This window comes from Lepus europaeus, chromosome 23, assembly GCF_033115175.1.
Source record: "Lepus europaeus isolate LE1 chromosome 23, mLepTim1.pri, whole genome shotgun sequence".
In the NCBI taxonomy this organism is placed as follows: domain Eukaryota; kingdom Metazoa; phylum Chordata; class Mammalia; order Lagomorpha; family Leporidae; genus Lepus; species Lepus europaeus.
Window position 1 is genome coordinate 24,284,710 of NC_084849.1, and position 21,108 is coordinate 24,305,817.

Sequence of the window (21,108 nt, forward strand, 5' to 3'; positions counted from 1 at the left end):
GTTAAAGCCCCGGCCTGCAGCACCAGCATCCCATATGGGCACCAGTTCGTGTCCCGGCTGCTCCTCTTTTAATCCAGCTCTCTGCTATGGACTGGAAAAGCAGTAGAAGATGGCCCAAAAGTGCATGGGCCCCTGCACCCACACGTGGGAGAGCTGGAAGAAGCTCCTGGCTCCTGGCTTTGGATCGGCGCAGCTCTGGCTGTTGCAGTCAATTAGGGAGTGAACCATCGGATGGAAGGACCCCCCCACCCCTTTTCTCTCTCTCTCTGCCTCTCCTCTCTCTGTGTAACTCTGACTTTCAAGTAAAAAATAATTTTTAAAAAAAAAAAGTGCACAATTTCCATGAACTGTTTTGAAGACTGTTAATACTACTTCTTGTGATTGTATCCATTTTACTTTATTCTTATTTATGTATGTATGTATTTAATTGAAAGAGTTACAGAGAGAGGAGGTCTTCCGCCTGCTGGTTCACTCCAGGCTGATGCCAGGAATTTCATCCTGGCCTCCTATGTGGGCGGCAGAGGTCCAAGCATTTGGGCAATCTTCCACTGTTTTTCCTAGGCCATTAGCAAAGAGCTGGATTGGAAGTGGAGCAGCTGGGACGTGAACCACTACCCATATGAGATGCTGCGTGGCAGCTTTACCTGCTGTGCTACAATGCTGGCCCTTATACTTACATATTTTGAAATTTATGAATTCTATCTTTTACCATTATAAAGTGGCTTTTTTTCTTCTAGTAGTCAATATCTAGTAATTTGTCTTAAAGTGCATTTTGTCTGTATACATATATGTGTATTCTTGTAAATAGCATACAGCTGGATTTTATTTTTATTCCAAATGTTGTTACCTGAAGCATTTAGGTCACTTAAATTTTATGTGATTATTGATTTATTGCTATTCTCTTACTTAAAAGTTTTATTTCACCTTCCTTTTTTCTTTTTAAAGATTTATTTATTTATTTGAAAGGCATTGTTACAGAGAGGCAGACAGAGAGAGAGAGGTCTTCCATTCACTGATTCACTCCCCAAATGGCTGGAGCTGGGCTGATCCAAAGCCAGGAGCCAGGAGCTGCTTCTGGGTCTCCCATGTGGGACTCCTCCAGTGCTTTCCCAGGCCATAGCAGGGAGCTGGATCAGAGGTGAAGCAGCTGGGACTCGAACCAGTGCCCGTATCGGATGCCGGTGGTGATTTTACCTGGTACACCATAGCACCAGCCAGTTACCTTCATTCCTTTTACTTCTCCTTTTAGAATGAGATTTCTCCCCTCTGTGTATTGAGTCTTTTTTTTTTTTTTTAAGATTTTATTTATTTGAAAGAGTTACAGAGAGAGGTAGAGACAGAGGTCTTCTATCCGCTGGTTCACTCCCCAGATGGCCGCAATGGCCACAGCCAAGCCGATCCGAAGCCAGGAGCCAGGAGCTTCTTCCAGCTCTCCCACTTGTGGGTGCAGGGGCCCGAGCACTTGGGCCATCTTCTGCTTTCTCAGGCCATAGCAGAGAGCCGGTCTGAAGAGGAGCAGCCGAGACTCGAACTGGCACCCATATAGGATGCCGGTGCTTTAGGCCAGGGTTTTAACCCGCAGTGCCACAGCGTCGGCCCCAGTGTTGCTATTCTTTTAATGATTACCTACTTGTCAGTCATATTACGTAACACCTCATCAAGTCTAACTGTAAGAGACACTGTTAATATGGCGTTAACAGATGTTTGTGTTGTCTCTGTTTTGCTTTGGTTCCTGAAGGATACTTTGACTGGAGATACGAACATTATTTCCCCTCCTTTGGAGCTTTCTCTTCATTGACTTCTGTCAGCTCTCAGTTGAGACTATTGTTGCTTTTCAATCTGTTGGCGTTTACGATTCTGTCCTCTAAGTGGTCTTGAAATTTCACTAAATTGTATTTAGCTGTGGCTGTCTTTATTTACCCTGATTAGCATTTGTTGATCTTGACTCTGTGTATTGGTGCTTTTCATGAATTCTTGGGAAATTTTTGGGCGCTAACTTCAAAGATTACTTCTGCCCTGAGGAGGCCGCCACCAGCAAGATCAGTGCCAAGAAATAAAAAAAGCACCACAAAGCATCCCAGGAGGACTGACTAGCACGGACATTCCCTGCACCTGCGAGGGGTGCCCTTCCCCGCCCTGAATCCTCACCCCAAGAAAAACATCACAAAATACTAAGAAAAAAAAAGAAGAAAACAAAGATTACCTCTGTTCCATTAAAAGAAAATCTTTTTTTCTTAGAAACAGATTAGACTTTATGGAACCTTTAGACTTTATCTTCCACGTCTCTCTTTTTGTGATGTATTCTGGCTTTCTTCAGATCGCACGTCCACATCACTAACACTCTCTTTAGCTGTAATCTATTATAAAGTTCTTTGCTGAGTTAACATAAGTGATTTTTTAAAAAAAATTCTGAAAGTTTTAAACATCTTTTGAATATTTACACTTCTCATTGTCAAGCTGCTCTTCTGTTTCTAGAAATATCTCAAACATGCTTATTTTCTGTTTGTGTGTGTGATCATTTCTCTGTATGGAGGAGTTTTATGTCTGATTCTGCTGTTATTTCTGGTGGCCCTTGATCATGGGGCTTGTGTCCTTGTGTGTCTAGAGATTTTATGCTGTGGGCACCTCATTTTCCTTGTAACTTTGTTATTTGGAGGTCCTTAACGTCTGGAATGTTGGGGGTTCCTCCAGAGAGGACTTGCATCTCTCGGGGGTCTTATAGTTTGAGACCATGTTGTGCTAGATGTTTAATTGGACCATTCCAGTACTATGTTTAGGCTGCAAACATCAGGGTCCATTCCTGATTACAAACTCCTTGGGATGGATTTTTTTTCCTTATTTGGGCTCATCCTTTACAACAGACCCTTGGGTTTTATTTTGGATTCCCCATGGAAGGGACGGGAGCCTCCTCTCAGCACGGCCTCTGGAGGCAGTGAATACTTGTGGTGAGGCTCACAGGCTCCATGCTGGCCGTGAAGCGGAAGCAGATTTCAGAGCTCAGCTCTCCATGTTTTTGCTCTCCTTCATTTTGGGCCCAAGTAGTCTTCACATTTCTTTCCAGCATGTGGGTGCAATTAAGCTTAAAAACATTTTTAAAATGGAGCATATCCAATTTTCCACAAGGGAATATTTTCCAGGACTTAGTCTACCATACTGCCGGAAAGAGGAGTCCTTCTGAAACCGCGTGATGTAGTGCACAGCTTTCCAGCACCAACCCATTCCCATGCTTCTTCAGTGAACCCAGCTCGGGCCTGGGTGCGGCTGGATCCTGTTTGCTGTTGTCTCGCTTGAGTTTATGAGATGAGTCCCTTAGGCGAGCTTGGACCACTGGACCATGTACTTAGATTTAGCACTGCCTTTCTTGGGTTTGACTGTCACAGTTACGCGTATGGCCTGCCTTCATAAAGACAAGTAGCACTGGGGTCACTCTGCCACTGTGCTCTGGGGTTCGTCTCTGGTGTCCTGTCCTCCCAACTCCCCTCATGTCCAGCCTCAGGGAGGAGGGGGCCTCCGAGCTCCTCTTTCCAGACTCTGCCCCCAACAAGCCTGTCAGAAGCAACCACTTTGACTCCGGAACCTGGCAAGCAGGAGTTCGTGGCTCCCCATTTCCTTCTCTTAGCCCCTTCCCTCCCAACTCAGTACTGCAGCCCAACTACTCAGTATGCCTCGGAACTGTCACCCTGAGCCTTTGCGCTCGCTCATCCACCTGGCCTGGATTCCGTTCATTCGACGGCTGTTTACTGAGCCCTTTGACTCTGTGTCAGGTACTGGGGGTGCTGTGACCTTTCAGACAAGATTCCTACTCCCATTGAGCTGCCGGTCCACTGAGGGCGGGGGAGACAGTCAGTACAGCACATGGTAGACCAGGCAGCAATCCGAGAGCAGCGCAGCTCTCTGCGGGTCAACTCCACATTGTTGCCCTGCATCCCCCACGTTATTTTTGTTTGTTTTAATTTTTTAGAAAAACTTGTTAAGTTTTTGAAATATGTGGGTAAGATGATTGGGATCCATGCTACCTTTGTAGACTGGAGGCTGACATAACTGAGTGTGCCCATCTGTGGCAACGACATCTTTCCGCTTAACTCAGGACTCCTCCTCTCATATCCAGAAAGGTCTTTCACATGTTCTGTATCTTTTTTTGTCAGCTGCATTCTTTTTGAGACACATACCCACGCACTCCCACACCTCTCCCATCCCATGGCTCACCCCCACAGATGTCTGCAAAGGCCAGAGCTGGGTTGAAGCTGGGAGCTAGGAATTCCACCAAGGGGGCCGGCACTGTGGCATAGCAGGTGAGGCTGCGGCCTGCCGTGCCGACATCCCATGTGGGCGCTGGTTTGAGTCCTGGCTGCTCCACTTCTGATCGAGCTCTCTGCTATGGCCTGGGAAAGCAGCAGAAGATGGGCCAAGTCCTTGGGCCCCTGCACCTGCGTGGCAGACCTGGAGGAAACTCCTGGCTCCAGATCAGCATGGCTGCAGCCGTTGTGGCCAACTGGGGAGTGAACCAGTGCATGGAAGACCTCTCTCTCTCTCTCTCCCTCTCTCTCTCTGTGTAACTCTGACTTTCAAGTAAATAAATAAAAATAAATCTTAAAAAAAGAATTCAATCCAAGTATCCCACGTGGGTGGCAGAAACCAGTCATTTAAGCCATCATCTGCTTTCTCCCAAGGTCTGCATTAGCAGGAAGCTGGAGTCAGGAGCTGGAGCTGGGAATTGCACCTGGGCACTCTGAAATGGGACACAGGTGTCCCAACTGGTGTTGTAACTGCTAGGCAAATGCCTGCCGCATTGGTGTATTCTGTGGTCCCTCGTGGACTCCTGCAGATTTTCTTTTCCTTTACATTTTCTACTTGGTGGTAGCTGGTGTACCGGAGACCACGGTAGGTTGACATGAGTCCGGCTGATCAGGGTGGTCTTTGAAGGTGTGCCAGTGTTGTTCCCTTCTCAGGGTTCTGCCCGGTCTACTCCAGGCTCTTCAGGTCCCTTGCTTATCTCAGTGAACTGGCCATTGTCACCTCTGGCCTTCGCCTGTGCAACTGCCCATCCCCTGCCACTGCTCTCTGGGTTGGGTCCAGATGCCACAGTGTGGGGTGTTTGGGCAGACAGTGCCCTACCCTCCACCACCCACTCACCTGGAAGCGCTAGCAGTGGGAGGAGCTCCGAGCCAGCCAGACCACCAGCCACTGGTGGGGCCTTAGGAGTGGGTGATCCAAGGCTTGGCAACTGAGGCAGTACAAGCCGCCTGGGCCACACGGAACTTGGTGTGGTGGGTGCCTTGGCCTCACCCTGCATGGCTGCAGGGACTGAGATGGCAGGGGCTACTGGTGGCTAAAACACTTCTTGGGGGTCGGCGCCGTGGCTCAATAGGCTAATCCTCCACCTGTGGCGCCGGCACCCCAGGTTCTAGTCCTGGTCGGGGTGCCAGATTCTGTCCCGGTTGCCCCTCTTCCAGGCCAGCTCTCTGCTGTGGCCTGGGAGTGCAGTGGAGGATGGCCCAAGTCCTTGGGCCCTGCACCCCATGGGAGACCAGGAGAAGCACCTGGCTCCTGGCTTCGGATCAGCGCGGTGCGCCGGCCACAGCGGCCATTGGAGGGTGAACCAATGGCAAAGGAAGACCTTTCTGTCTCTCACTGTCCACTCTGCCTGTCAAAAACAAAACAAAATAAAACAAAACCACTTCTTGGGGAGATCTGGGTTCAGGTGTGTCCAGGGGCCAGACAACATCAGGCCAGACCCTGGCAGAGCTGTGCCACCTCCCTGCCCCCTCTCCTCTGCATAGGTTTTGGCTGCATGGTGCTGCCCCTGCCACGTGACCTCCCCCGCCCGGTCTTGAGCAGAATAAAGCCTCAGGCTCCTTTCCCAGCACCGCCTGTCCTGCGTCAGCTCTTCTCCATCTAGCTATAGACAGCCTCAGGGCAGACTGCTGGAAGACTCCAAAGCCAAGGTGGTGGTTTTTGTTTTTATTACTGGTTAAAAGGTGCTTGCTCACAAACAGTGTTGGGAAGAGGTACATTCCACAGCTTCAGGGAGGCCCAGCGGGGCTGCCCCACCCTGCCCCGCACGTCTCTCTAGAGTGGGCATCGTAAGGCATTTCACACGTTGGTGTTTTCACTTTTGTTTTTTTTTTTTTATATAAAAACAAAATCCATTGTGGAGTAGAAAGGAAACTCCTGTGATGAACTTCCAGGACTAAACTGAAGTGGGGAGGGTTGGAGTGGGGGTTCCGAGCGCTGGAGGAGTGGCCCCCGCAGGCCGGGCTCCCCACTCTGGAAGGGGATGGGGAGTGGGGGGCAGGGCACAGGTGTCAGGAGCCAGACTCAGACAGGTGTGCCCTGTCTTCATCCTTTTATCACTTCCATGTACCATAGAAATTTAAGCAAAATAGCTATTTTATATATATTTATATATCATATATATAAATTAGGCAAAGAGTTCAGGGAACACAGAGATGGGGCATCCCGGAGCCCCCTGAGGGTGAGGTGGGATGCTGGGTCTCTGGCGCCCGGGTCACCAGCCCAGGCTGAACTGAGGGTTTTGTTTGTTATTGCTGACTTGGGGACCTGTTTCTCGGGGTGGGGAGCACCTGCAGGCCCTGCCTTCCAGCCCTTCCTGGCCTCTTTGGGGCCAGGGAGCTGCCCCGGCACGGCCAAGGCTAGGCAAGGAAGGGGTGGCTGTCCTCCAATCAGGGCATCCCCCAACAGGGAGCCGTAGCTCCAGGAGACTCCATGTGTTCTTCTCTGCTCTCTGTGGGGCCTGGGCCCCTGGCGGGAGGGCGGCCCAGACATAAACAGGGTCCTTCCAATGTTGAGCTACAGAGTGCTTCCCACTCACAGGGTCTGGCTCCCAGTGTCTTAAGAAGAAGGGGTTCTTGCCGGGCAGTTGTGTGGCAAGAGCACACTTGGAAAGCTGTCTGCTGAAGACGGTACTAAAAATAGATTACCAAAGTCAGGGCTCCAAAGAAATGCAGACTTTTTTTTTTTTTTTCCTAAAAAAGTCAAAAGAGGCTCCCTAGGAGGGGCCAGTTCCTCCCTGGGTTGGGGGCTGGTGACTTGCGCAGCCCATGGCCCGGGCCAGCAGGCCTGAGTTGTGGTTCCTGGGAGCTGGGGTCCCCGTGGGAGCCCAAGTCCCTAAAGAAGGGGCACGGGTGACCCAGCGCACCTGGGGGCTGGAGAGAATCTGGGTCAGCCCTTCCTCCTTCCAAGATGCGAGCCCCCACACAGTGTTAAAAAAAAAAAAAGTCAAGGAAATAGGTGGGGAGGGGGTGGGCATTCAGTACTAGGTTGAGTGCATTACAGCAAAGGTGGACCGCCTATATTTGCGCAGGGGGCGCCACTCAGAAGATGTTGGGGCACATGTGCCAGTCTTGCCTCTCCTTGGCCTCCCAGTAGCCGCCCTTGTATATGCAGGCCGTCTCCCCGGTCAGCGGGTCCAGCCTCTTCTCGAACCACAGCGGCACGTATGTGTCCGCCTCCTTCTCTGCTGGGTGGGCACAGGGGCCGGGGCTGGGCGAGCGGCCTGTGCCCTGAGCACCCGCCCCGTCCCCACAAGACACCCCCCCCCCAATTCCCTCTCACCCTCTGCCTGCCCCAGGGCGCCCTTCCTGTGTAGCCTCACCTTCCTCTGAGCCGCAGCTGTGCCCGGGCGCACAGGCCTCCAACCGCCGGCGCCTGGATGACCGCTGCTTCTCCTCCAGACGCTGCTTCTCGGTGTTGGCCTCATCCCAGCGTCCCTTCTCCATCAGTCGCTGGTCGGGCCGCAGGCGGCTGTCGGTGGGTGCCACGCCTTCCTCTTGCTCGTTGAGGGTCAGGGCCAGCTCAGAGAAGTAGTACATGTTCTCTGCGTTCTCCCTGTGGCCACAGTGCACTGTGTCTCCGGGCAGCCCCCTCTCCACCCAGCTCCGGGCATCCAGGGCTCATGCCTTCCCTGGCCCAGTGGCCACCGGGATGAACCCGCCTGCACCTTACCTCACTGACCTGCAACAGTTTTGCTACATTTAACTTCTCTAGAATTTATCGGCTTCACCCAGTTCAGAAAACCAGATCAGCATAACACGGTTTCCTAACGCCCTCACTAGTAGTGCTGCTGTCTGGGATGTAGTGCCCCCGTTGCCCGTATTTTAGCTTCATAAAGGGGCCTCTCCTTGTAGGACAGCACTTGTCCGTTTTACTCACGGCTTGAACACCAAACCTTGTTGATGCTATCTTAGGTCTCTCTGCCTTACTGATTTTACTTTTTATAGTCCTTCCTTCTACTTCGTGGGGGTTCATTCTGCTGTTCTTTTTCTAACGTTTTGTTGAAAAAAAGATTTATTTGAAAAAGAGAGATACCGTCCATTAGCTGGTTCACTCCCCAAATGACTACAACAACCAGGGCTGGGTCAGCCTGAAACCGGGAGTCTGGGACTCCATCAGGGTCTCCTGTGTGGGTGGCAGGGGCCCAGATACTTGACCATCGTCCACTGCCTTCCCAGGCACATTATCAGGAAGCTAGATCCCCGGGAATTGAACTAGTGCTCAGATACGGGATGCTGGTATTACAGGTGGCAGCTTAACCCACTGCGCCACAACCTGACCTCATCTCCTTGTTTAAGATTTATTTATTTAAAAGGCAGAGTTACAAGGCCAAAGCAGAGGGAGATCTTCCAAACGCTGGTTCACTCCCCAATTGGCTGCAACTGCCAGGGCTGGGCCAATCCGAAGCCAGGAGCTTCTTTTGGTCTCCCATGCAGGTGCAGGGACCCAAGGACTTGGGCCATCTTCTGCTTTCCCAGACCATAGCAGAGAGCTGGATCAGAAGTGGAGCAGCTGGGACTCGAACTGGCGCTCATATGGGATGCCGGCACTGCAGGTAGTGGCTTGACCCGCTATGCCACAGCGCTGGCCCCTCTTTTCTTTTGTAATGCAGGTGGCTCTTTGATTTACAGTGAATCCATCATAAATTGAAATTACTGTAAGTTGGAGATGGATGTAATACACCCAACCTCCTTTAGTCTGCCTTGGGGCAGCATCAGCCAGCACAAAGCATATTTTACAGTCAATGTTGACTGTCTCAGGTAGTTTGTTGAATACCTAGATCCAGACAACACTGGCAGCACAGGGCACACAGAGTACTCATGGTGTCTCCTCACAATTGCTGGGCTGACTAGGAGCTCTGGCTGCCGCCCATTGCCCAGCATCATATCTGGGAAAAAGATCAAAACTCAGGAGGCGTCCAGCTCTGGGGAGCAGCGGGTTAAGCCTCTGCCTGCGACACCGGCATCCCATAGGAGTGCCAGTTCGAGTCCTGGCTGTTCCGCTTTCAATCTAGCTCCCTGCTAACGCACCTGAGAAAGCAGCGGAAGATGGCCCAAGTGCTTGGGCCCCTGACATCCACGTGGGAGACCTGGTGGAGTTCCAGGGTCCTGCTTTGGCCTGGCCCAGGCCCAGATGTTGCTGCCATTTGGGGGAGTAAACCAATGATGTGAAATCTCTGTTTCTGTCTCACTTTGCCTTTTAAATAAATAAATCTTGGGGCCAATGTTGTAGTATAGTGGGTTAAGCTGCTGTCTGCAACACCCAGTACTGCCTCCTGGTACCAGTTCAAGTCCCGGCTGTTGTACCAGGGAAAGTGGCAGATAGCCTAAGAACTCGGGCCTCTGCACCCACATGAGAGATCTGGGAGGAGTTCCTGGCTGCTGGCTCAGCCCTGGCCGTTGCAGCCATCTGGGGAGTGAACCAGTGGAAAGAAGATTGCTGTCTGTCTCTCCCTTTCTTGCTGTGACTCTGCCCTTCAAGTAAATAAATATCTTTTAAAACAGTAAATCTTTTAAAGAAAAAAATTAAAAGTCAAAATTTGAAGTATAGATTTGGCTGAGTGTTATTTTTTGTGCCATAGTAAAATTTTAAACAGCTGTGAGTTGAACCATTCCAGGCTGGGAACTCTGTGTCAGAAGTACTGCTTCAGCCGACTCGCAGCACTTGTGCTGTGATTTCTGTCATTAGCCTTTGATTGCAGATACGTCTCGTTTCCATTAGGTCTTTGACCTATGTGTAACTGGTCTCTTATGCTGCAGGTTCATTCTTTAAATGTCCACGGTGCCTGGGGCTGGCTGAGGATGGATGCAGGACCTCAACCCAGGTCTCCCACATGGGTGGCAGGAACTCAATGACTTGAGCCGTCACCACTGCCTCCCAGGGTCTGCGTTAGCCAGAAAGCTAGAGACAGGATCTAGAGGCCCCTGTCAAACCCACGCACTCCCGTATAGGTCAGATGCCTGCCCCACACTAGTATTCATAAGGACATACTTCTTTTCATTTCTTTATTCGAATCTTTGTCTTATTTAGATGTATCTGTTGTAGACCACATATAGATTTTTAAAAATGTTTCTGAATAATATACCCCAGTAGGGACACTTAATGTAATCATAGGTTGAATAGCCCTCCTCTGACATGCTTGGCACTCAATGTTTCAGATTTCAGGTTTTGGACTATTTGCATATATATAATGAGATACCTTGGGGGGATGGGCTAAACACAAAATCCATGTGCGTTTCATACACACCTTGCACACTTAGTCCAAGGTAGCTTTATGCAAGATTCTTGCTGTGCTTGAGTTCCGACTTGACTCTTCACATAAGATCATGTGTGGAATTTTCCATTTGTGACATCATGTGGGTGCTCAAAGTGTTTCGATTTGGGAGCATTCTGGCTTTCAGATTTTTGCATTAGGGCTGCTCCACCTGTCCTGACAGGTTGGATTTAAATTTAGCATCTTGTCATCTTTTTGCTCTGTCTGTTTCTGGTCTTTAGGCACAGAGGCAGATTTGGAACAATCCCAATCCTCGGTATGTGGCACCATCTCAGTGGGTCCTTGTGTGGCCCATTTTATTAATGCATCATCTACACCCGGTATTGTCGGCCTTTTCCCCTTTGGTTAACTGAATGAAGACGGGATCCCGCTATCTTGATTTGCATTTTCCTGAAGTGGTGTTGATCAGGGCTTTCCTGTGACTGCCCGTACGTGTTGTCTGCTGTGAAATTCTTGCTCATGACTCAGTATTTTCTCCACTGGATTATTTTTACTCTATTTGTTCGTAAGAAGGTCTTTAAATAGTCTCTTTAAAAGCTACTATTTTCAGTTGTGACAAAACACTCTTTCTGTAGTCTTTATTTTAAAAGTTTCAGGGGGCCAGCAGTGTGATGTAGCAGATAAAGCTGCCGCCTTCAGTGCTGGCATCCCATATGGGCACCAGTTTGAGTCCTGATTAGGCCAGCTCTCTGCTGTGGCCTGGGAAAGCAGTGGAAGATGGCCCAAGTCCTTGGGCCCCTGCACCCGTGTAGGAGACCCAGAAGAAGCTCCTGGCTCCTGGCTCCAAATTGGCACACCTCCGGCTGTTGCAGCCAATTGGGGAGTGAACCAGTGAATGGATGACATCCCTCTCTCTCTCTGCTTCTCCTCTCTCTGTGTAACTCTGCCTTTCAAATAAATAAATAAATCTTAAAAAAGTTTTAGAAGCAGAGAGAGCAAACAGACAAACCAGGAGAATTCCCTTCCACTAGTTTCTTTCCCACATCAGTAACAGCAGGGACTGTGCCAGGCTGAAGCCAGCAGCTGGAAACCCAATCCAGGCCTCCTGTGTGGGTGGCAGGAGCCCCAGTACTGAAGCCATCAGTGCTGTTTCTCAGGGTCTGTATTAGGAGGTCGCTGGAATCCGGCCCCACAGCGGGACTGGACCCAGGCGCTCTAATGCAGGAAGCAGGCATCCTACCTGGTGTCTTAATCAGCAGGTCGCCAAATGCTTGCCCCTTTCTGTATTTTTAATATAAATTCTCTGTCAGGTCTAAGCATTATGATTACCTTCTCCATTTTTTAAAGAGATTTTATTTATTATTTATTTGAGAGGTAGAGTTACAGACCATGAGAAGGAGACAGAGAGAAAGGTCTTCCTTCCACTGGTTCACTCCCCAGATGCCTTCTCTTAAATTGCATTTTCTAGTTGTTGGCTGTTTACAGAAATGCAACTGACTTTTTTTGTATTTAGGCACTTGAAAAGACTTCCCTGAATCTATTGAGATCTGTTAACATGATTCAGTAATTTATGGATTTTTCGAATACAAAATTATTCTTGGTAAATTCAGCATGATTATAGAATGATATCTTTTTAAAGTGTTACACTGGAGTTTCTGATTTTAATTTTGTAATTTGGCAATACAGATGGTCCCTGACTTAGGATGGTTCAACTTCATGATTTTCTGCCTTTATGATAGCGTAAATAATACACATTCAGTAGAAACCATAATTCAGATTCTGACTGTCGCTCTCTCCCAGCGAGTGATACAGTCTGGTGGTGGTTGTGTGATGCTGGGCAGAGGAAGTAAACTGAGCTGCCACACTGGCACACCGGCACACCGGCACACCGCGATGCTGGGCGGCTTTGGTGTCCCGGATGTGTTTTCAACTTACAGTGTTGGGCTGCAGCCCACAGTGAGCTGGGGCGCTCAGGTATGTTCCTAAGTGAAAGAAGGTAGACATTTTGTGTTCCCATTTCTTAGCCTGGTTGGGAGTTATGTTAGTATCATAGTATAGGACAGTATTTTCTCTCTTCCTGAGGTCTGGAAGCCTTTATCGGAAACTGGAATAACAGATGTCTTGGCGATCTGGTAGCAGTCACCTGTAAGATGCTCTGGCTCTTGTGCTTTCTCAGTGGTGACTTAAAAAGACTGCTTTAGTTTCTTTAATTATTATAGGACTATTCATGCTACTTCTTCTAGAGTTAGTTCTTATGTTATATTTTTCTAAGAATTTGTCCTTTTGACCAGAGTTTTAATGATCTCGATAAACTTTGTCCCATAAAAACTTTCTATTAATTTCTGTATCCATATAGATCAATCTCACCGGCAGTTTTTCTTTTTGTCAGTTTTCTTTCTTAAGGAATCAACTTTTGGCTTTATCAAACATCCTTTTTTTTCATTTTTTGGTTGATTTCCTTTTTAAAAGTATTTTCTCTTCTTTCTTCAGGCTGTGTTGAACTCTTTCAATTTTTTTTCTTTTACAGTGGAAAGTTAGAAAAAACTAAGCCTCAAAATTATAGACTATTTAAGGCCCACACATGTCCTTTGTTGCACCCAGTTTTGAGGTCTCTGATGTCACTTAGTTCTAGGTATTAAAGTTTTCCATTCTAATTTCTTATTTTACTCATGAATTATTCAGTAACTTTTTCTTTCCTCAAACATGCAGAAGACTTTTTTTTTTTTTTTTTTTGTCATTTTGTTTGCAGCTAATGTCATCGTCTTACCATAGAATGTGTTCTCTGTGCTACCTTGGTAAATCTGATGAGACTCTAGGGTTTAGTAGCCAACCAATTTTTGTATATGACATTCAGTGTATACTTGAGACAAAGCACATTCTCTGATTCTTGCATCCGTAAGGCTGTGCATATCCTGTTGTTTTAATCTCCCTCTCATCCTGGCTGTATTTCTCTTTATTTCCAATTCGACCTGGCAGCAGGTGAGAGGGCTATAGTGAAATCTCCTCTCCCCATCTCCCACTGTGGTGATCCTTTATCAGTTTGTCCCTTACACATCAGTCTGTGCTGTGGTATTTTTGAGGCTATTATAGCATTTAAAGTGATGGTCTCTTCTTGAAGAATTCATCCGCTCTTTGTGCTAAAGTCCATTTTGCCTGATACTGATGACAGCTATTACATGCTTTTCAGTCAGTGTTTTCATGGTAAGTCTCGTCTACTTTCTACCTTTGCACATCTCTGTGTTTTGTGCGTCTCTTACAAGGAGTATGATCTGGATTAAAAAAATCCAGTAGTCAGTACGCTGCTTTTTAACTGCTTGGATCCCCCTTACTTCTAGCAGGAACTTAGCGTGTCTTTCCATCTTGGAGGATTAGCCTAGTGAGCCACGGCGCCGGCCAGCATTAATTTTTATTTCATGTCTCTATTGTAGTATCTTTTAGATTTCCCCCCTTTTATTTGAAAGAGAGAGACCAAGATCTCCCACCTGCTGTTTCACTCCCTGAATGCCTGCAACAGCCGGGGCTGGGCCAGGTCAAAGTTAGGAGCTGGAAACTCAGTCTGGGTCCCCAGTGTGTGGGGCAGGGACTCTACTACTGGAGCCGTCACCTGCTGCCCCCCAAGGTGTGCATTGGCAGGAAGCTGGAATCAGGAGTGGAGTGAAGACTCAAAGCCAGGCACCAGGATATGGGGCGGGGGTGTCCCAAGCAGCATTTCGCCTGCAGCAACAAATGCCCCCCTCCCTCTCCCCCTTTCAGAGCACTGTGCCCAGTGCTGTCTTCATTGTTGGTTTTTGTGTGGCACAACTCCAGAAGCTGGAACGGCATTTAGGTTAGCAGTTAAGACACCTGTGCCTCATGTTCGCGCACTTGTGTTCGATTCCCGGCTGCTCTGGCTGCTGACCCCAGCTGCCTGTTAATGCAGACCCTGGGAGACAGGGGTGAAGCTCATTTAATTGGGTTGCTGTCACCCATGTGGGAGATCTAGGTTGAGCTCCTGGCTCTCAGTCCAGCCCTAGGTATTGCAGGCAATTGTAAAGTGAAGCAGGGAGGGGGAGCTCTGTCTCTCAAGGTTGTTTTGTTTTTGTTAGAGATGCCAGGAGCCAGGAACTCCGTCTGAGTGGCAGGGACCCACGTACCTGGCTCCTCATCCTCTGCCTTCCAGGCACATGAGCAGGAAGCTGGATTGGAAGTGCGGAGTGGCCGGGACTTGAACCTGCACTCCAAAATGGGATGCAGGTATCCCAGGCAACAGCTTAACCCACCCCACTTCTCATCTGTTTACTTTCATTCTTGAAAATTTATTTTCATCCTTTATTTCTCTCGATTCTCATTTTTTATTAACTTCCTTTCCTTTTGGGGTTCCATTTAAATGTGTTATTTTAGTGGCTAACAGTACACAAATGAGGGTGCTTAAAGCTCATGGAAAGTACATGTTAAGAAAGAACTACGTATGAATTTCAAAATAAACTTGAAAATTTTGGGGCCTGCTACTTCCAGTCCAGCTCTCTGCTATGGCCTGGGAAAGCAGCAGCAGATGACTCAAGTCCTTGGGCCCCTGCACCTGCGTGGGAGACCCAGAAGAAGCTCCTGGCTTCAGATCGGCGCACCTCCGGCCGTTGTGGCCAATTGGGGAGGGAACCAGTCGATGGAAGACCTCTCTCTCTCTCTCTCTCTAACTCTTTCAAACAAATAAATCAATCTTTAAAAAAAAAAAAACTTCAAAAGTTTTAAGAAACCAGGAGCCCAGAACTCAGTCTGCATTTCCCAGGAAGGTGGCAGGGACAGTTTCTTGAGCCAGGGTTGCCGTAGCAGCTGGCTGGAATGCAGAGCAGGGGCCTGAACTCAGCCACTCCGATAGGGGATAGAGGTACCCCATGCTGTGACTTAGCTGCACCAAGCCTGATCCCACTACCCCCGAATTTTCTTTTATTTGAAAGGCAGATTAACTTATTTTTTAATTGCATTTTCCCGTCAATATTTGAGGTCCTTTTAACGTCGTACACCCAGAAGTTCCTGTGCATGCCGACTGTCCTCCTGGTTAGCACAGGGCCTTTGAGCAGTTTCCCTCTGTCCATTCCTCCCCCTCTGACTTACACAATGGCACTTTAAATCCCCGCCAGAATGCCCACTCTCGCTGCTTCGCTCACTGCTCGTTTTGTCCTTCACTCATCTGCACACATGCTCCACCTTTCCTTTGGGGTCAGTTTCAGATCCCTGAGTGCGGGTGTGCCTGCGAGTGCCTTGATTTCAGCCTCATCCTTGAGACCAGGGCCTGCGGGCGCAGGGAGCTTCAGCACACAAGTGTTCAGGATGCGGCTTCTCACAAAGTGCTGTCTTTTTTTTGACAGGCAGAGTGGATAGTGAGAGAGACAGACAGAGAGAAAGGTCTTCCTTTGCCGTTGGTTCACCCTCCAATGGCCACTGCGGCCGGCTCATCGTGCTGATCTGAAGCCAGGAGCCAGGTACTTCTCCTGGTCTCCCATGGGGTGCAGGGCCCAAGCACTTGGGTCATCCTCCACTGCACTCCCTGGCCATAGCAGAGAGCTGGCCTGGAAGAGGGGCAGCCGGGATAGAATCCGGCGCCCCGACTGGGACTAGAACCCGGTGTGCCGGTGCCGCAAGGCAGAGGATTAGCCTGTTAAGCCACGGCGCCAGCAGTACTGTATTTTTATATATCTGGTTGCTCAGCAGTCTCCCTCTGATTTGCTTTCTAACAGTGGCACAGTATAGATTTAGAAAATTCCCTGCTGGTTTCTTTTCAGCGATGGTGGCCTTCTGGATTAAGAAGCAGGCCAGACTTTGCTCTCAAACTTGCTGTGTGCGGGAGCGGCCAGGAGGCCGAGGGGAAGTGCAGATGGTGACTCAGGAGGTCCGGGGACAGATTGCTGCCCAGTACCAAGCTCCCAGTGGACGCTGGAGAGCCTGCCAGGGCCTCACTCGAGGTCGTGCGGGCGAGGCCGCATCCCTTCAGCTTCCTGTCTCTCTGCTCCAGTTTGGTAATGGCTTCTGTCTACAGCGAGGTGATAAATTCTCTACATTTCAATTGTTCTTCCTCTGTAAAATGTCTATTTTGTTCTCTTTGGAATCTGCTACACCACATTTTAATCTGTTTTCAGGTTCGGTGTCTACCCCACCCTGTACTATCAACGGCTTGAAGCCAACCCTGCCCCGACAGTTTCCCGTGGACTTGTCGGGTGTCTGGGCTCCACGCTGGGGTGTTAGCATCACAATACTGTGCCCACTGGAGGCCTGGACTCCCCCAGCCTCCTGTGCCTGTCCCTTGCTTCCTGTCTGGCCAGATGGGGTCCTCCACCTGTCCACTGCCCGCCAAGCCCTGCCCCGTGTCTTGGCCCGGCCCCTGGCCCCCACTCACGGCAGCGGGTACTTCTTCCACAGCAGCTTGGCCGGCAGGGTCTGGTAGACCGTCTTCTGCTTGCCGTCGGAGCTGGGGCTGCTGGGGCTGCTCTGCACGATCTTGGAGCACTCCATCTGCTCGTCCCACGAGCCCGACAGCACGTAGTGGGCCTTGCCCTGGCTGTCGCTCACCACCCCCGTCACCTGCAGGGGACGTTGGCAGCGCCATCGTAGGCGTGTGCCCTGCATGGCGCGGGGTTCCTGGGGAAGGGGGCTGTTTACCTTTCGGGCTGCGTCTTTGGAGAAGTAGCTGTAGGGCATGAATTTCAGCTGGCACCGGTCGTGGGTCTTGTGATTCACAATCTCGATGTCCCCTGACTGGTGGGAGAGCGTGGTGGTCAGCAACCGATTCCCGGGCCAGGCGCCCTCCCCAGGGGCACCTCCGACCTGGTCGATCCAGAGCTTGCCCACGATGATGTTGTGCACGGTTGAGGTGCTCTTCCTCCACACATAGTGGTTCCCGCTGGCCTGGAACTCCAAATGGATGGCACCTGGGGGCCGGGGGCAGGTAAGAGGCTAAGGGCCCCCAAGCACCCCAAGGCCCAGAAGGAGCATTCCTGCAGGCTGGGGCAACTGGGACAGAGCACAAGCCAGGTCGTCTCCCCTGGAAACGCCAGGCCTTTGAAAGAGGGCAGGAAAGAGGAAGAGATCTTCCATCCACTGGCTCACTTTTCAAATGACTGCTACAGCTTGGGCTGGGCCAGGTATGCCATCTGGGCCTCCTATGTGGGTGGTAGGGCCCCAGGCACTTGGGTCATCTTCCCCTGCTTTCCCAGGAGCATACACAGGAAGCTGGGTTGGAAGTGGGGCAGCCGGACTCAAACTGACACTCCAGTATGGGATGCCAGTATTGCAGGTGTGCCACGATGCCAGCCTCACCAAGGCTTTTGGGTCCGCAGAATCCTCCCTTGGAAGAGAGCACCTTCCTGTCCCCAGGGCGCACAGGGAGCCCGCTCACCTAGCGGCATGATGGAGAGGTATTTCCCCCGGAACTTGCTGGCGATGGTGATCTCCTGCCAGAGGCTCCAGCCGTGCTTGGAGAACACGTAGTGTGCAGCCGACGGCGGGTGGTGGCTCACCTGAGACCAGAGCCGTGGGACCTGAACACCTCCTCCCCCAGCCACGGGTTCAGCCCTGTCCGCTCGACGCCCAGGTCTGTGAGCACAGGAGCAGCTGGGCCTGCTCCTGTAAGTGGTTGAGGACCCAAGGTGGCCCCAGGAAAGGCAGTGCTCTGAGCAGGAAGGCAGCTGCCCTCAGGGCCAGCACGGTGAATCCAAGGGTTTCAGTGTCCACTTCCTCCTTCCCTCCTCCCCACCTCCCTGGGAGGGGACATCCATTGTGCTGTGTGAATCTCAGGAGGCCCAGACTTGGCACAGGTAGGCCGTGGCTCCAGAGTGGGAGGCAAATCAAGGTCCTACGCTAGGACCCAACTCCCTGGTCCCTCCACACTGAGGGCATTTAAGGTTTGCTGACTTAAAAGGTTCAGGCCAAGGACCCCGAGGTCACTGCTGACTTGACCCCACTCCTCACATGCAAAGCCCCAGCAAACCCGCCATGCTCTGATCTCCCACCATCCCCACCCACATCACAGCAGTCCCCTCTGCCACTGCCTGGGCTCAGTGCTGGCCCTGACAGGCTTGCCTCCTCTCCCACAGCATGCCCAGGTTGGGGTGCCTCCACTGGGGCTCCCGGCCCTCTGGGCCTTGGCTTGTCCCAGCTCCTCCTGCCTGTTGCCTTCCAACTCAGTGATGATCCCATGCTCTGCCCGCCTGGACTTCCCAACAGTGTGCAGCAAACGTCCCCCCAGCTTGCTCCACGGATCCCTGGTCAGGAGAAGTGCCTGGGCCTACCCTCTGCGTCAGACCTAACTCTGTTCCTCCAGGGCCCTGCCCCCAGAGGCCTTGCTGGGTGTCTGGCCCTGAGCTCCGTGCTCTGACCTCGGGCTGGCAGGAGCGGCCCGGCCGGAGCGAGAGCCCCACCTGCTCGCAGAGGGAGCGCAGGCCCATGTCCTCGAGGCGGTCCAGCTCGAAGGTCTCCCCCAGCATGGGGTTGAAGGGCTTGGCAATGCGGTGCACGGTGGTGGAGTAGGAGGACACGGAGAAGGCGGCCACCAGGCACATCTGCTCCACCGAGCTGGCGCAGTGCACCGCCTTGTCCAGCAGGTGGTGGTACTCCAGGTCCTCCGTCAGCCGCTGGAGCATGGACAGGGGCTCATTGAAGTTCACCTGGGAGGGAGGGAGGGAGTGGGCGGGCAGCCATCGCCGCACCCCTGCTGTTGCGGACCTTCAGGGAAGCTCCTGCTCAGCGTCTTCCTGTGGAGCCCCTCTGATGCCCGTCACTTCCCCAGCCCCTCCTACAGCACGCTGAGTGGGATACACTGACTACATGGACTGAACCCCATCAGGACCAGGGCTGACGTCTGCTGTTGTATCACCAGCATCGATCAGGGAAGAGATGGGGACCCACGTGGACAGCAGATGGCGGGTCTTCCCCAGACTCGGAATGTGATGTCAGCACTCTGTGGAGGGGCAGGATGGGTGGGGCTCAGGGCGGGATCCTGCTTCCCCTCCCCTCGCCCTGCACCCTGCAAACCAAGCTGGTGCAGCTGGGACACCGTGAGGTCCTGAGTCTCCATGCTGAGCCCAAGGAGGGTCCCTTCTCGCTGGAGGATGGGGCAACGCCAAAGGATCGGATACTTACGTGCTTCCCGGGAGTCTTTAGGACCTTAATGCCCCGGGCTTCGTGTACTGCCCAGGGGCCCTCTGCACTGCCTGCCCCAGGCTGCCTACCGGCATGGGTATCTTGGAGAGCTCCCGGCCGATGCAGTTCTTCATGATGCTCCAGAGGTTAAGGCTGTAGTTGGGCTTGTCGGGGATGCGGGACCGCCTCTTGACTTTGGATGAAGCCTTGGGCACAAGCGCGGCACTGTCCAGTACCTGCCGGAGGAACCGGGCATGCCCGTCAGCAGAGGCCCCCGCACCCCCACCCCCAGGGACTAGCGCCAAGGCAGCTGCTGGCAGGGAGCGTAGGCGGGCTCTGCCTGAACTGCTGTAGGAGAGATCAGGAACCCCCAGGGCAGTTGGGGTGCTAGGGGCCCCTCACCTCACTGCCATTGTCTGTCGATGACCAGTCCACAGAGCCCGTACCGGTTCCACCTTCCGCTTTTCTGCAGGAAACACAAGAGGAGGAGGTGAGACGTCGACAGCTCTCAGCCCCCCTGGAACCCGGCCCGCCTCTTATCAAGACCCTCACGGTGAGGTCGGAGGGGCTGCACCGCTTGCCCTTTGGCTGCTTCTCCAATGGGGTAATCTGTAGTTCGGGATGCTCAGAGTGTGCACTGAGGGACGCAGGAAGTGGTTTGAACAGAGTCTACCTATCCACGCTCCCACAGATGCCCCAGTAGCTGCTGCTAAACAAAGTGCTTGGCTGGAGTCCCTGTACCCAGCCCCCTTCTTGGGAACTGGCTGACCCAGGAGCAAGCTGAGGTGCAGGGGGAGAGCTCTGGGAGAGCTGCGCGGGCCCTTCCTTCACTCACAGACCCTGCTGTGTCCTTGCTGTCTGCTGGGCTGGAAGTGGGTATGGCACAACCTTGTGCTGGTGAATATTTGTGGTGAGGAGAGTCAGCCACAGCAGCAGGGGGCGCTATAGCCATGGCCAGCTGGGGCTTGACGGAGCCCTTGGCAGTCAGGGCCTGAGCGGAGGGAGAGAACTGCCCAGTTATGAGAGCCCGGGCCCCTGGGGCCTCCAGGAACAGGAGGGGTGGTCAGGGGGCTGGGGGCAGCGGGATGATACTGCGGTACTAAAGTGAGAGGAAGTTCACGGCCAAGCTATGTTAACAGAGGACATGAGCAATCCTAAAACGTGACTGGGAAGCAGAAACTGACTCTGAGCCAGGAATACACTGGGGACAGGGTGTACTCCCTGGGGGGTGGGGGTGGGCAGGATCTGGGAAGCCATGTCCTGGGGAGAAAGCACATGGATGTGTGAAAAACGGAGTGGCTGGGGACTTTGCTGGTCGCTGACCACAAGCTACACCCAGCCTGCTCCTCCCTCCGGCCCGGCCACGCCCACGGGCACTGACAGCACTGCTGTCCTTGCCAACAAATTCCCCAGTCGCTGCTGTGCACTGAGAAACTAAAAGAGCGGGTTTTATGAAAAAAGAAAAGAGGCTTGGCATCGGCAAGTAAGGG

At 51.7% G+C, this 21,108-nt stretch overlaps 1 protein-coding gene across 2 annotated transcripts in view; it reads right to left on the reverse strand.

Annotated features, from left to right (window-relative positions):
* Positions 1 to 7,334: 7,334 nt before the first annotated feature.
* The window catches only part of OSBP2 (oxysterol binding protein 2), a 139,022-nt gene continuing 125,248 nt past the window's right edge, over positions 7,335 to 21,108 (reverse strand). Inside the window, exons 6-14 of one of the 2 annotated variants that reach the window (XM_062182270.1) lie at positions 20,021 to 20,084; positions 19,708 to 19,854; positions 18,898 to 19,143; positions 17,877 to 17,997; positions 17,306 to 17,409; positions 17,141 to 17,236; positions 16,878 to 17,062; positions 7,616 to 7,848; positions 7,335 to 7,477 (exon numbers count right to left, since the gene is read on the reverse strand). In XM_062182270.1, coding sequence (XP_062038254.1) covers positions 7,335 to 7,477; positions 7,616 to 7,848; positions 16,878 to 17,062; positions 17,141 to 17,236; positions 17,306 to 17,409; positions 17,877 to 17,997; positions 18,898 to 19,143; positions 19,708 to 19,854; positions 20,021 to 20,084 — 1,339 coding nt within the window. Of the gene's footprint in view, positions 7,481 to 7,615; positions 7,849 to 16,877; positions 17,063 to 17,140; positions 17,237 to 17,305; positions 17,410 to 17,876; positions 17,998 to 18,897; positions 19,144 to 19,707; positions 19,855 to 20,020; positions 20,085 to 21,108 lie in introns of both variants that reach the window. The other variant, XM_062182271.1, reaches the window with a different exon arrangement.